This window comes from Pristis pectinata, chromosome 20, assembly GCF_009764475.1.
Source record: "Pristis pectinata isolate sPriPec2 chromosome 20, sPriPec2.1.pri, whole genome shotgun sequence".
Lineage (NCBI taxonomy): Eukaryota > Metazoa > Chordata > Chondrichthyes > Rhinopristiformes > Pristidae > Pristis > Pristis pectinata.
Genome location: NC_067424.1, coordinates 33,153,690 through 33,166,460, shown reverse-complemented (window position 1 = coordinate 33,166,460; position 12,771 = coordinate 33,153,690). Strand labels below are relative to the sequence as shown.

The 12,771-nt window shown below is 43.5% G+C and overlaps 1 protein-coding gene across 1 annotated transcript in view; it reads left to right on the top strand.

Moving 5' to 3' along the window:
* The first annotated feature begins 11,651 nt into the window (after positions 1-11,651).
* Positions 11,652-12,771, top strand: part of LOC127580972 (peptidyl-prolyl cis-trans isomerase FKBP5-like) — a 143,711-nt gene continuing 142,591 nt past the window's right edge. Inside the window, exon 1 of the mRNA XM_052034982.1 lies at positions 11,652-11,768. Coding sequence (XP_051890942.1) covers positions 11,757-11,768 — 12 coding nt within the window. The 5' untranslated portion in view covers positions 11,652-11,756. The remainder of the gene's footprint in view (positions 11,769-12,771) is intronic.

Genomic DNA, 12,771 nt, shown 5'->3' with positions numbered 1-12,771 from the left:
AGAGGCACCGACAGTCCTCCACTATCGGGTGTTGTTCAGGGCTGAAAACTTCATTTGTTCATGATGATGCCTCTGCTCAGGCCTTCCTTTTGTCAGCAACCATAACTATGCTGCATGATGGGAAAGCAACATTTACTCTCACACACTCACACACACACACACTCACACACACACACACACACACACACACACACTCACACTCACACACACTCACACACTCACACACACACTCACACTCACACACAGACACACTCACACACAGACACACTCACACACTCACTCACACACTCACTCACACACTCACTCACACACTCACTCACACACTCACACACTCACTCACACACACACTCAGTCACACACACACTCACACTCACACACACACATCATCACACACACACACATCATCACACACACACACCATCACACACACATAAATCATACACACGTCACACACATCAATCACACACACACTAATGATACACAGACACACACATACACACACACACAGATACACAGACACACACACATACACACAGATACACACACATAAATCACACCCACGTGTCACATGCACACTTAAATCATACACATATACAGACACACATCACACACAGATAAATCACACACATTACACATGCACATACAGACACATCATACACACACATGCACACACAGACATACACTCACACACACAGAACACACAAACACATAAATCATACACACAGACACACACATACGCACACACATCACACACAGATAAATCATACACACACAGACACACATTACACACACACATACACAGACACATCATACACACACATAAACACACAGACACAGGCATACACTCACACACACATCACACAGACACACAGATAAATCACAGACACACAGATAAATCACACACACACAGATAAATCTCACACACACACACACACACACACACACGCTGCTTCCTTCTGCCATCTCGACTTTTCCTCCGTCTCTCTCTTTTTTCCAGTCCTGGCTTCTCAGTTTCCCTTCTTCTTTCCTCTCCCTGCTGCTCTCCACGTGGCCTCTCCCTGTTGTTACCGCCCTCCACAAGGCCTCTCCTTGTCCCCACAGCCCTTCATGTGCTCCTCTCCCTATCCCTGCTGCTCTGTGTGTCTCCCTCCACTTCCCTATCTCTACTCTGCTCCTGAAACGGACATCCTCCTTAGCCCTGACCGCCAGTTAGAAAAGCATCATTGAACTGATGGAAACAAGTGAAGAAACAGCACACCTTGAGGTTGGCCAACTTGTCCAAGCTATCTGTTAATTCTTTCTCTCTCCTGGGTGCTGCCTGACCGGATCTTTTCTGCAAGTGGTTATTCCAGATTCTTGCTGTTGACACCACCGCATCAAATTCTTAAGAAGAATGAGAGATGGGTGTGCACAGTTGTTCAGCAGAGAGCACTGAAACAATGTAAGCAGAGTACGAGTAGTGAGTGTCTCCCTTGCTTTACTGCAAAACATTGAAGCTGGCACGCAGACAACATAATCAAGGAACCTCCCTTCCACCCCAGACGTTCTCTCTTCTCTCCTCTCACCTCAAGCAGAAGATACAAAAGCCTGAAAGCACGTACCACCAGGCTCAAGGACAGCTTCTATCCCGCTGTTATCAGACGCTCACACTTACACTTCATTTGCTTACCTGCACTGCACTTCCCCTGTAATTCCAATACTATATTCTGCATTCTGTTTTCTTTTTACTATCGCGATATACTTATGGTCTGACTGGATGGCATGCAAACAAAGATTTTCACTGTATCTCGGTAAACATGACAATAATAAACCAATACCAATACCTCGAATTCTGCAGTCTTCGACAATATTATCGATGATGGCCAGTAAGCTTACGTCTCACACTCTCAACAAAAGTGAGTGTAACCATGCTCAAATTATGTTTGGTTGAAAGAAATCTCGCTGGTTCCTTTTGGGAAGACCTTTCATCCAATTGACTGTTCACAAAAGGTTATTCACGATCCTAGGCCCTGTCAGCAATTCCATTTCCAGTTGCAAAGGTGGGCAGTTTTGCTGTCACAGTGTGACTGTGCAATCAAGTTCTTCAAAGCAAAATGTCATTGCTCCACCCCAATTAGCTCCTGAGCTCTGTGATGGAGGGAATGAATTATCACCCCCCACCCCAGACCACAGCTGAGAACTGAACCAGTCAGGACAGCCAGTGAAGCAGAAGTCATTAGCAGGAAGCAACTCAGAGAAAGAAGTCAGGGTCTACTCACCAGTGCCTGTGTGGGTCTAGCAGCAGAAATGGGATACTGCAAAATTTATCCAAGTTGGTAGTCTGAAGGTATCTGGGGTATTTGGAAATTTCAGACACATGCCTGAAGATGCTGAATGGATATGTGATGACGTCTCTTTTCCTGAGGCCGATGTAGATTAAACTATTGTTTAATTGCCATAGCTGTGAGTCCCATCCCCCAGTGAAAGAAGCCAGTACAATGATAGAGGCCCTGACACAGCTGAGAAGGTCTGAGTGTTCATTGGGCCAAAGGGCTTGTTTCTGTGCTGTATGATGCCATGGCTCTGTGTTTAAGGAAGCTAGTTAACAGACTGAATCTATAATAGTTGGTTATACATTGGAAACACAAACTTTCTTCAAAGGAGTATTTGCATATTGTTATGTATGTAGTTACATAGTTGTGACTGAGTAACACAATGTCATCATTGTGACATAAACACTACATATTCAGTTGTTGCTGCAGGACTGCAATAAGGTGCAGAACCTTGTTCTGAAGGTCTCATACTCAGAGCTGGCCAGCACTCCCCAGTTAACTGACAGTCCATTCCCAAACATGTTACAACCCCACTCCAGAATACCTTAGCAGTCTTTAACTGGAGGTGATGGGGGATTAGAACCTTGCCTCTTGTCAAAGCTCAGAGTGTTTTATAAGCATTTTTAAATTTAACATTATAATACTAATAAGTGATTAAAATATTAGTATAAAGGAAAATAAGTAACAATATAAACACTTGAGAACATTTTCCCTCCTTATCTTCAGTTTATGAATTCCCATTAAAATGAATGGGGATTCGGAGCAGGGTAACAGACCTGTCAGAATCATCAGTCAGCTTGTCCCAGACTGCGTCACCCACAAGTATCCCCTGGAACAACCAGCCACAGCCAGCTTGACTTAGCACAGCAGGTCTCCCTGCTTCCTCCTCCAACCATTGACTCGATGTAATGTGGAAGTCTAAAAATTCTGTCCATGCTCTGCAGTACCCAGGACATCTGCAAGGTGTTTCCAAAGAGTTTGATGGCCACTGTTTCTGAATTGTTTGCATTGCGATGAGCTTGGGCTAAACTGTGGTCTCAGTAAAGCATACAGCTGCATAGATCATCAAAGAATGTTCAACAGTACAATGTGCCTCAGTGTAATGTTCCATCAGATGATTGCTGTAATTGTAGCTCCTCCAGGTCTAATTGCTAGTTAAGCAGATTGTCGCAATGCACACTCTAGACTTGGATGTTCATTGGCAATTAAGCCGATGCAATTGTGTCAATGCACCAACATCTATAGGCTTCAGAAAGGATCATCCATTTATTTGCAATCGTAATGAAACAGCATGATTACAATAAATGAATGATCTCCAGAGACACAGGAGACTGCAGCTGCTGTAATCTGAAGCAACAAACAATCTGCTGCAGGAAATCAGCAGGTCAAGGAACATCTGTGGGTAGGGGTGGGGGAGGGGGAAGGATTTGTCAAAGTTTTGGGTTGAAACCCTGCATCAGACTCATGATCTCTGTTTGCTGAGGGGTCACTGTCACTGCAAGTATATGTGAGAAGCTAAATGTGGTCTTCCACTGCGGTGTACTGACAGGACCCTTCTGAGGAATGGGAAAAAGTGGATGGTAAATAAGTTCCGCATGCATATCCCTTTTTCCCTTTTCTTGCCCTGTTCTGCTATGACCCTTGGAAGATACATCCCGCTGGTCTTGTCCAGCCTTGTGGGATCTTCCCTCACTTGACAAGTTGAAGTCCAGGTATAGAGGAGCTATGATGCTGGAGGAACTTAGCAGGCTGAGTTCCTCCAGCGTCATAGTGTTTTTCACCCAGATTCCAGCACCTGTAGTCTTTTGTTTCTCTGTTTCTATAGAAGAGCTACCATTACAGCAATCATCAGTTGGAACATGAGCTGAGGGACTTTGTGCTTTCGTAAAGTTCATTTGCATGTCAGATCCACTGGAGTTGACCCTATTGCTTTGACCTCTTGATGTGGTCGGTGACCATGTCTGCACTGTGTCTGAACCCTGTCCTGCAGTTCCAGCTCATGTGGAACATTCAGTGGGACTGTCACTGAAGCACCCATTGGAACAGGATTTGAAGTGTGGGAATGACAATGGCCCTCACCAGGAGTCACTGTAGTCAATAGGGGCCAGGTTCAGGATCAGTAGGCAGCTTCCAGCAGGCTGCAGAAGTTGGTGTAAAAGCGCCCTGTTTTTGAAGGGAGTGACACCTGACTGATGTGAATTCCCTATTTCAGCCGGCCACAGTCTAAATGAAGATTGCAGGAGGATGGACATTACTCAGTGCTTGGTCCATGCAACCAACGTATGACTTATGCAAATGCACTTTACAACCAGACATGCCCAATTTAATTTCCCATCTAGAGCAATTTGCCTGGAAAAGCTCTACCACCACAACTACTCTGAAAAAGATTCGCTTTCGGTCACGTAGTGATGAACAAGGCAGCACTCCTGAAAAGAACTTCCAGACAACAAACTTACCTTTCATGTGCCCTTCCTTCTCAATTTCCCAACTGCCCCTGTATGGACACCAGCACATTTATCCCCGTAAGTGTCAGTTTTGTTTTAGTTTGCATTGTTAAATTATTCTTTAAAATTGCCCATGGGCATTCTGCTTATAATCTGCAAAAACAACACATTATTTCACCTTCTCAATGGCTGACTTCTCTGGTTCAGAACAAGCAAGTCAAATCTTGTACTCCTGCCCTGCTATTTCCAGCTCACAGTTAAACAACTGCTGACTATGTAAATCATATTTGAAGGAACAAGTCATAGAACTGCACCAGTTACTACTTTAACTAATTTTGCAATTAATTAATTTCTCAACTGAAGCGGGAGAAATGAAATACCACAAAAGAACAAAAAACAGGAGAAATTCAACATGGTGTTGATAATAATATGTATAATTTATGTTTTCAGTTTTAAGATGTAGTTTCCCATGGCTGAATTAATGTCTTAATCCCTATGTTATGCTCCCTTTAGAAGTAGTGTCCTTTTAAGTGGAGAATACTGGAAGAAGGAACACAGCACAGAACATGCTCTCCATTATAGGTTTTGTCCTTTATTTTCCAGTTTGGAACACAGTTACATCTACAGGACATCTACAAGGGGCGACGTCTCAGGAAGGCGATGTCCATCATCAGGGACCCCCACCATCCGGACCGTCCCCTCTTCTCGATGTTGCCATCAGGCAGGGAGTACAGGAGCCTGAAGACCCACACCTCAAGGTTCAACAACAGCTTCTTCCCCACTGCCATCAGGTTCTTGAACCGACCTGAAAAACCCTAATTCTACCTTGGACTATATTTCTTTCTATTTCTCTCTCAATTTGCACTAATTTCATTATGTTTATTTTGTCATGTAGTTTATGTTAATTTAAGTTTATATTAACTCATGTTTGTAATGTGCTATGCTGCTGTTGCAAAAAACTAATTTTTATGACATTTCTACCATGGGTATGTATACCTATGACAATAAACTTAAATTTGAAGTTTGTTGTTCTATGCTGCTTGAATTCCTGTTGTAAAAAGCTCAATCTGCATTCCACACATGTAAAATAAGACAAGTTAATGTAATATCTTTATTTCACCACATTACATAATTTCTCCTGCATACCTCCCAAGTATGTCTCGCAGCCCTCTTTGGGAGCTTTTGATCTATATTTAGGCCTCTCCCTGTGTATGCTGTTCTGTATGTGTCTCTTGACATTCCCCTCTCCATGGAGTTCTCTATTTGCGCCCCCCCCCACCCCCCAGGTTGCTCCTCTCCCAATCCCAGTCCCTGCTCTTCTTCATGTGTTGTTCCCCTTTCCAACCCTGTGGCCCTGACTCTCTCTCCCTTCCTGTGTATGTCCCTCTGCTTCTCCCTCTCTCCCACTACTGATCTCAGGACCAGGCAAGGACACACTTTGCTCTCAGTCCTGCCCACCCTCCAGCTCTGGCCATGTTCCAGACCCTTGATCCTAATCTCAGGCACCTTCTGGTTCCCCCTTGCAGTCTCCGCCATGCCCTGTTCCATCTCTCTGTTCCTGGTCTTGGCCGTGTTCCGATCCCTGTCCATAGCTCTTCCCCTCCACTCCCAGTTCTGGCCATGCTCCAGACTCCTGATCTTGGTCCTGACTATGTTCCTCCTCCTCACCTCTGGCCACACTCTCAACCTAGTCTCATGCACCCTCTCCCAATGCTTCCCCGACAGTTCCAGCCCCTGTTCCATGATCTTGGACACTCTCCAGCCACCTTGCTCCCTGGTTCCAGACAAGTCCGACCTCCGCACTCCCAGTCATACTCCGGCCCCTTGCTCTTGCTGATGCTCCACCCCCCAGTTCCTGTTCCCCACCACACTTTAACCCGACACCTCCCACTGCAGTCATGCCTTCAGCAAGAATACATAACTAACAGTGAATCAAAATTGATCATGAGTTAAACTCCCTGTTCCAAGTTGGTGTGGGGAGCACAGACTCAGAGGTGAATTCTGGGGCAGGCATGGTAGTGTAGCAGTTAGCGTAACGCTATTACAGCTTCAGCAACCCAGGTTCAATTCCGGCCGCTGTCTTTAAGGAGTTTGTATGTTCTCCCCATGTCTGCGCGGGTTTCCTCCGGGTGCTCCGGTTTCCTCCCACATTCCAAAGACGTACGGGTTAGGAAGTTGTGGGCATGCTATGTTGGCACCAGAAGCGTGGCGACACTTGCGGGCTGCCCCCAGAACACTCTAGGCATTTCACTGTGTGTTTCAATGTACACGTGACTAATAAACATATCTTATCTAACTTTTCAAACTGCTGAAGAATCAGAATCAGAATCAGAATCAGATTTATTATCAATGAAATTTGTTGTTTTGCGGCAGCAGTACAGTGCAAAGACATAAAAATCTATTAATTACAAAAATAAATAAATAGCACAAAAAAAAAGGAATAATGAGTACATGGGTTCATGGATCGTTCAGAAATCTGATGGCGGAGGGGAAGAAGCTGTTCCTGAATCATTGAATATGGGTGTCTTCAGGCTCCTGTACCTCCTCCCTGATGGTAGTAACGAGAAGAGGGCATGTCCCTGGTGGTGGGGGTCCTTAATGATGAATGCTTATTTATGCTTGTTTATGCAAACACAGCCCTTTCTTCTGGACTCCTGCTCAGTGACTATGTCCTCAAAAGTTTCAAGTCATCACATAGATAACAAGATTTCGCCCATGTGGTTAGATATACTGTCAATAAGTGTTTTCAAATATATACATCAGGGGAAAAACTCATTGACAACTTAAACATTTTCCCTATAGAAGTATCTTTGTTGCACCCTAAACTTTGCTACATCAGACAATTCATGATCTTGCAGCAGGCAATCAGGAGGGAGACAGTACAATCAAAATGGAATGATTCATCAAATAATCATGTGTGATTTTTGGGTTAAAAAGTAAGGAGAGCTCAGGAAAGATTTGAACAACTTGCAAGGAGCTGTCGACAAAACTGTCCTTCATTCTGTGTGCTTGCCAGAGTGAGCTCCGTCTAAGGTCATCAAGGGTTAAAGAGTAAGTAATACTTAAAGTTCAAAAAATAATGTGCAAGGGAACTGTGAACCGAACTGACCGCTTGTCAAGATGGGGGGGGGGTGGTTTTACAGATGTATAAGATAAGACGAGATATCTTTATTAGTCACATGTACATCGAAAGACACAGCGAAACGCATCTTTTGCGTAGAGTGTTCTGGAGGCAGCCCACAAGTGTTGCCACTCTTCCGGCGCCAACATAGCGTGCCCACAACTTCCTAAACCGTATGTCTTTTGGAATATGGGAGGAAACCGGAGCACCCAGAGGAAACCCACGCAGACACACGGGGAGAACATACAAACCCCTTACAGACTGCGGCCGGAATTGAAACCGGGTCGCTGGCGCTGTAATAACGTTATGCTAACCGTTACAATGCCATGTTATCGGTTACGGTTACATAACCCCTGTATACTGTTTATCGTGGATACCGTTTACTCTGTAAGCTTCACGCAAGCAAGGAATTTCTTTGTACCCTGGTGTACAAGAAACTAATATAGTATGACAGCTTGCAATATTTTACATTGTACCTTGGGTAATTTCAGGTTAACATTTTATGTCATATTATATGTAGTGATCATTTTTGTATTACTTTGGTCAGCTTTAATAAACCTTTCCAGAAGAGTTCTGGGTTGTAGGGTTCTGGGTTTGTGCTGCTCTATGAGCCTTGACAGGTCTTCCCCACCCGGATGATTTCAGGCTGATCTTGGAGTTTACCTGAGGGAGGAACTCCCTGTACCTTACTCCCAAAGCTTCACCATACTCCGGCCTCCGGCTCCCAATCCTGGCCACACTCCACCGTCCCACTCCCTGCGGCACACCTGCCTTCTCATATTCCTCTTCGGCTGGCTATAAAGATCTACAGTGAATTCATAAGATCAGTTCTTCCTTGGTGGATCAAAGCAACATCGTGGATCTCTGATGATTTCAATAGCATTGCATTTTTGGTTTTGATGATGGGGCTATTGAAATGTGATACAACAACAAAAACTCAGCAGGAATTGCTGAAGCTTGCAGAAGCAAAACTGAAATGTGACACGGCATGTGCAGATGCCAATTGGCCACTGGTTGTTTGGTGCATCACATTAAAAAAACCTCAAAGAACTTCATGCAATGAACTGCATTAAAATTCAGAGAGTACTGTGGTGTAGGCAAATGTAAGAACCTCTGTGTGCCAGCAACGTCTCATAAACAGAAACCACCTTTGGCATCCTGCAAAGAGAAAATTGGTTCTGCTGGGTTTTGTGGTCATCTCTGCAACTGCTGGCAGTGAACAATGGAACTTTTCATCGTTTGGTTTCATTTCCAAGCAGCAGGTTCAATTTTCGGCTCATTCAGCCTCACATCCAGCGTAATCCTTGTCACTGAGTCCCTGGGGATAGCCGCAGAAGCCCTTATTCTCACAGATCTAGAATCATCACTAACACTGACTATTTCCATCGCATGGCCTGCCCCATCTTAGCTCATCCATGGTAAAACCCTCCTGTAGCTCCTGACTTGAGTATCCCAAAGCTTTCCTTGCTGACTTTCCTTGTTCTACCCACTATAAACTTGTGGTAATCCAAAACTCTCCTCACATCTTACAGTGCACCAAGACCTGCTCATGCACCACCTTACTGTGTACTCACATCCGTCGGCAGCTGGTCAGGTATAATCTGATTCTACCTAACACATTAACTCATTTGGTCTCACCATATCAGAGATATTCTCTTTGTTCTACCCACCTCTCCCCCACTCTCTGCTAATGAAAGCTACCTTGTTTTCTCTCTTGGAGAAACAAAAGGACTGCAGATGCTGGGATCTAGATGAAAAACACTATGATACTGGAGGAACTCAGCAGGCCAGGCAGCATCCGTGGAGAAAAGCAGGTGGTCAACGTTTCAGGTCAGGACCCTTCTTTGGGACTCTCTCTTTCCCAGTTCTGATGAAGGGTCTCAGATCTGAAACATTAACTGCTTCTCTCTGCACAGATGCTGCCTGGCCTGTTAAGTGTTTCCAGCATTTTCTGTCTTAATCTCCAAGTACTCTGAATACTTTTGGCACTGAAAATTTTAATCAGTCAACTTTTGGTGGACTTTTTGCAGCTGCTGAGACCTTCCCAAACTTTTCTACTTCTATCTTTTCTCTTTTAAGATGCTCTTTAAATTTTACTCCTCCTAGCCTTAGGTCTTCTAATGTTTATGAAATTCTGCTTAATAATGCTTCCAGGACTTATCTTGGTTTGCTTTGCTACATTAAAAGCGCCATTAACTACATTACACTACATAACTACTAATCCATCAATTGCAGATGTTTTCATGTTCAGTACGACAATGTTCTCTTTAAACTTCTCCTTAGTTGCAACTTACATCAAATGGCCAAACCCATTGCCATTTATTTCTGATAAAAGTTCATAGTTAAAATGTAAATCTTTCTCTCTCTTTCAGATATATTAATCCAATGCCCATTTCCTGTTTTATTCCATCTCAGTTGGTTCCTGTTGTAAGGAATTGATTATCATTTAATCACACAGCATCAATTCAGCCTGTTTATGCAATCTATTTCAAAGAGCTATCCTACTGGTCACCCCCAACTCCACACACTCTTTCTTCAGAGCATTGTATTGTTTCCATTTCACTTACTATTATTATGAGATTTGCTTTCTTTAAGTACTTTTCAGATCAATATAACTCATGGGGTTGAAACAAAGTATTTTCTTATCTCTGATTATCTCGCCAGTATAAAATGCTCTGGAATGTCCTGCTTATGGTGTGAGATGCTGTTGGCAAGAAATTGGGATCATTGGTGCCCCAATTTTTGGGGTACTGGTGGTGCCCTTACAACTCCAAGGCGGGAAACTTTGTCCTGGATGTCTTGTTGTTGAGGGTGAGTGTGCGTGCACTGAATGTCCACCAATATAATGCAGAGTTGGCAGGTGATAATGCCAGTCAGAGTGCAGTGCTACTTTGGTGCCAGGAACACATTTAGGAACTCAAGACTCCAGGCAATGCCTTCTCTAGACTTCAAACAGCTGAACATATGCTAAGCAGCAGGAAGGACACATTACCCCACCTTAACACACACTACAGCCAACGCTGTTTATCAGGATTAGCCAACCACTTAATTAGTTACTGTATACAAATTTCTGAGTAGTTCTTTGTTAGTCCTTTTTGGGATCTGGGCCATATTTTACTTCCCATTCCTAATTGCCTTTGAGAAGATGATGGTGAGCTATCTTCTTGAACCACCGCAGTCCTGGTGAAGGTACTCCCACAGTGTAGTTGCTAGGAAGTTCCAGAAATTAGACCTGATGATGATGATGGAGCAGAATATATATCCATGTCAGGACAGTGTGTGTCTTGGAGATGATATGTATCTATGATTCTACAGTGTTGCCCTCTGTTCTCATTTCATGTTGCATTAGTTTGCATGAACTGACTGAGTAGGTGCCAAAGAACCTTGATGCCTTTTAAGGCTTCTGCACAAATCAATTGTTTTCAAGACATGGATGAATTTGTGGAGATCTAATCATATAGCCCACAAGGCAATCGTCCAGCCTGTCTAATTTCAAAGAGCTATGCTATTAGTCATACCCTCCCCTTCGCTTTCTTCATAGAATTGCATTTTTTCCCAATTCAAGTATTAATGTTATAAGATATGTTTTCTGCCAAACAGTCGCTTTTAGATCAAAGTAACTCACAGGGTTGTACAGAAAATTGCCAGGAATGTGGCACGACCAGGGGAGTGAGCAGAGAACACACCAAACAGCACAAACAACTGGAGGAGGAGTTGGAAAGAAGGCCTCCCAGTAGGACATAATATGCACCCAAGATACCCAAGGAACTATGCTCCTCCCTGAGACATTCATGCTTCAACAAGAACGTCCTTATTGAAATATGCTTACTACTGAAGCCACAGTTGCCACTCCAGAATGTGGTAAGGACTGTACTGCCGATGAATATTAAGGTAAATCTGGTAAATTAAATTCTACATGATTAACAAAACAAAGAACTTTGGACACAAATAGCAAATCTGGAGAGAAAGACAAAGTTAATGTTTCAGATTATTGATTTTTCAGCAGAACTGGTAAAAAAAAATGACCAACCTGAGATGTCAGCTCTGTTTCTCCCTGTATTTCTAGTGTTCACTGATTTTATTTCATGTTTCCAGTACCTGTGGTTTGTTTATCGAGTTGATGTGATTGGGCTCCTTCTGGGTTGGAGCTGGAAATTTCTGCAACATCTTGCAGATTGCCACCACTGTTCTATAAGGGAGCTCAATGGGCTCTCCATTGATAGGCAATTAACTACATCTCATTCTTCCTTTCGAGATAACAGCAAGTAGAGAGAGCAAAAGTCTTGACTAGAGTTGCAGGCCACCCCACGTATAGGGTGCCAATAAAATCACACATGTTGCTTTCCGGTTATAGCATTGTATCTTTGCAACATACCAAAAGTAAAAGCCAATGCATGCCCTCAACATCTAGCTTTTGTGTGATCATGGACAGATCGCATGTCGCACAATATACCAACGACATGCCTCTGTGATAGACAGAAGGTAAGGTGTGGAAATGTCAGTGAGTAGGGAAATGGGCTTGTGCTGGTCAAGTCTCCTCTTAGCCTGAGAAGTTCAAGGATTTAATACCTTCCTACTTACCTGACAGGAGTAGCTACTTTTTTGATTCATCATACATTGACTTGGGCAGGTTCATCTTAGCAAACAAGAGCTTTTAATTCCAACTGGGTGTTAGGTAATTTCAACTCGAGTGGATACTTTCTAATTTATTTGTTTGCTTCTAGTCATAAACTTCATCCACTGAAGCCATTCTTGACACATGATGTTTTGTGACCTATGTGATAATTCTATTGTTATCAGAATTATATCGTAACTCATTTCTGTCTGTGTCGATGAACCTCAGTTTGGCTAAATATCAACCAGCGCGAAGGATGATACACTGTTAACCCTTGGA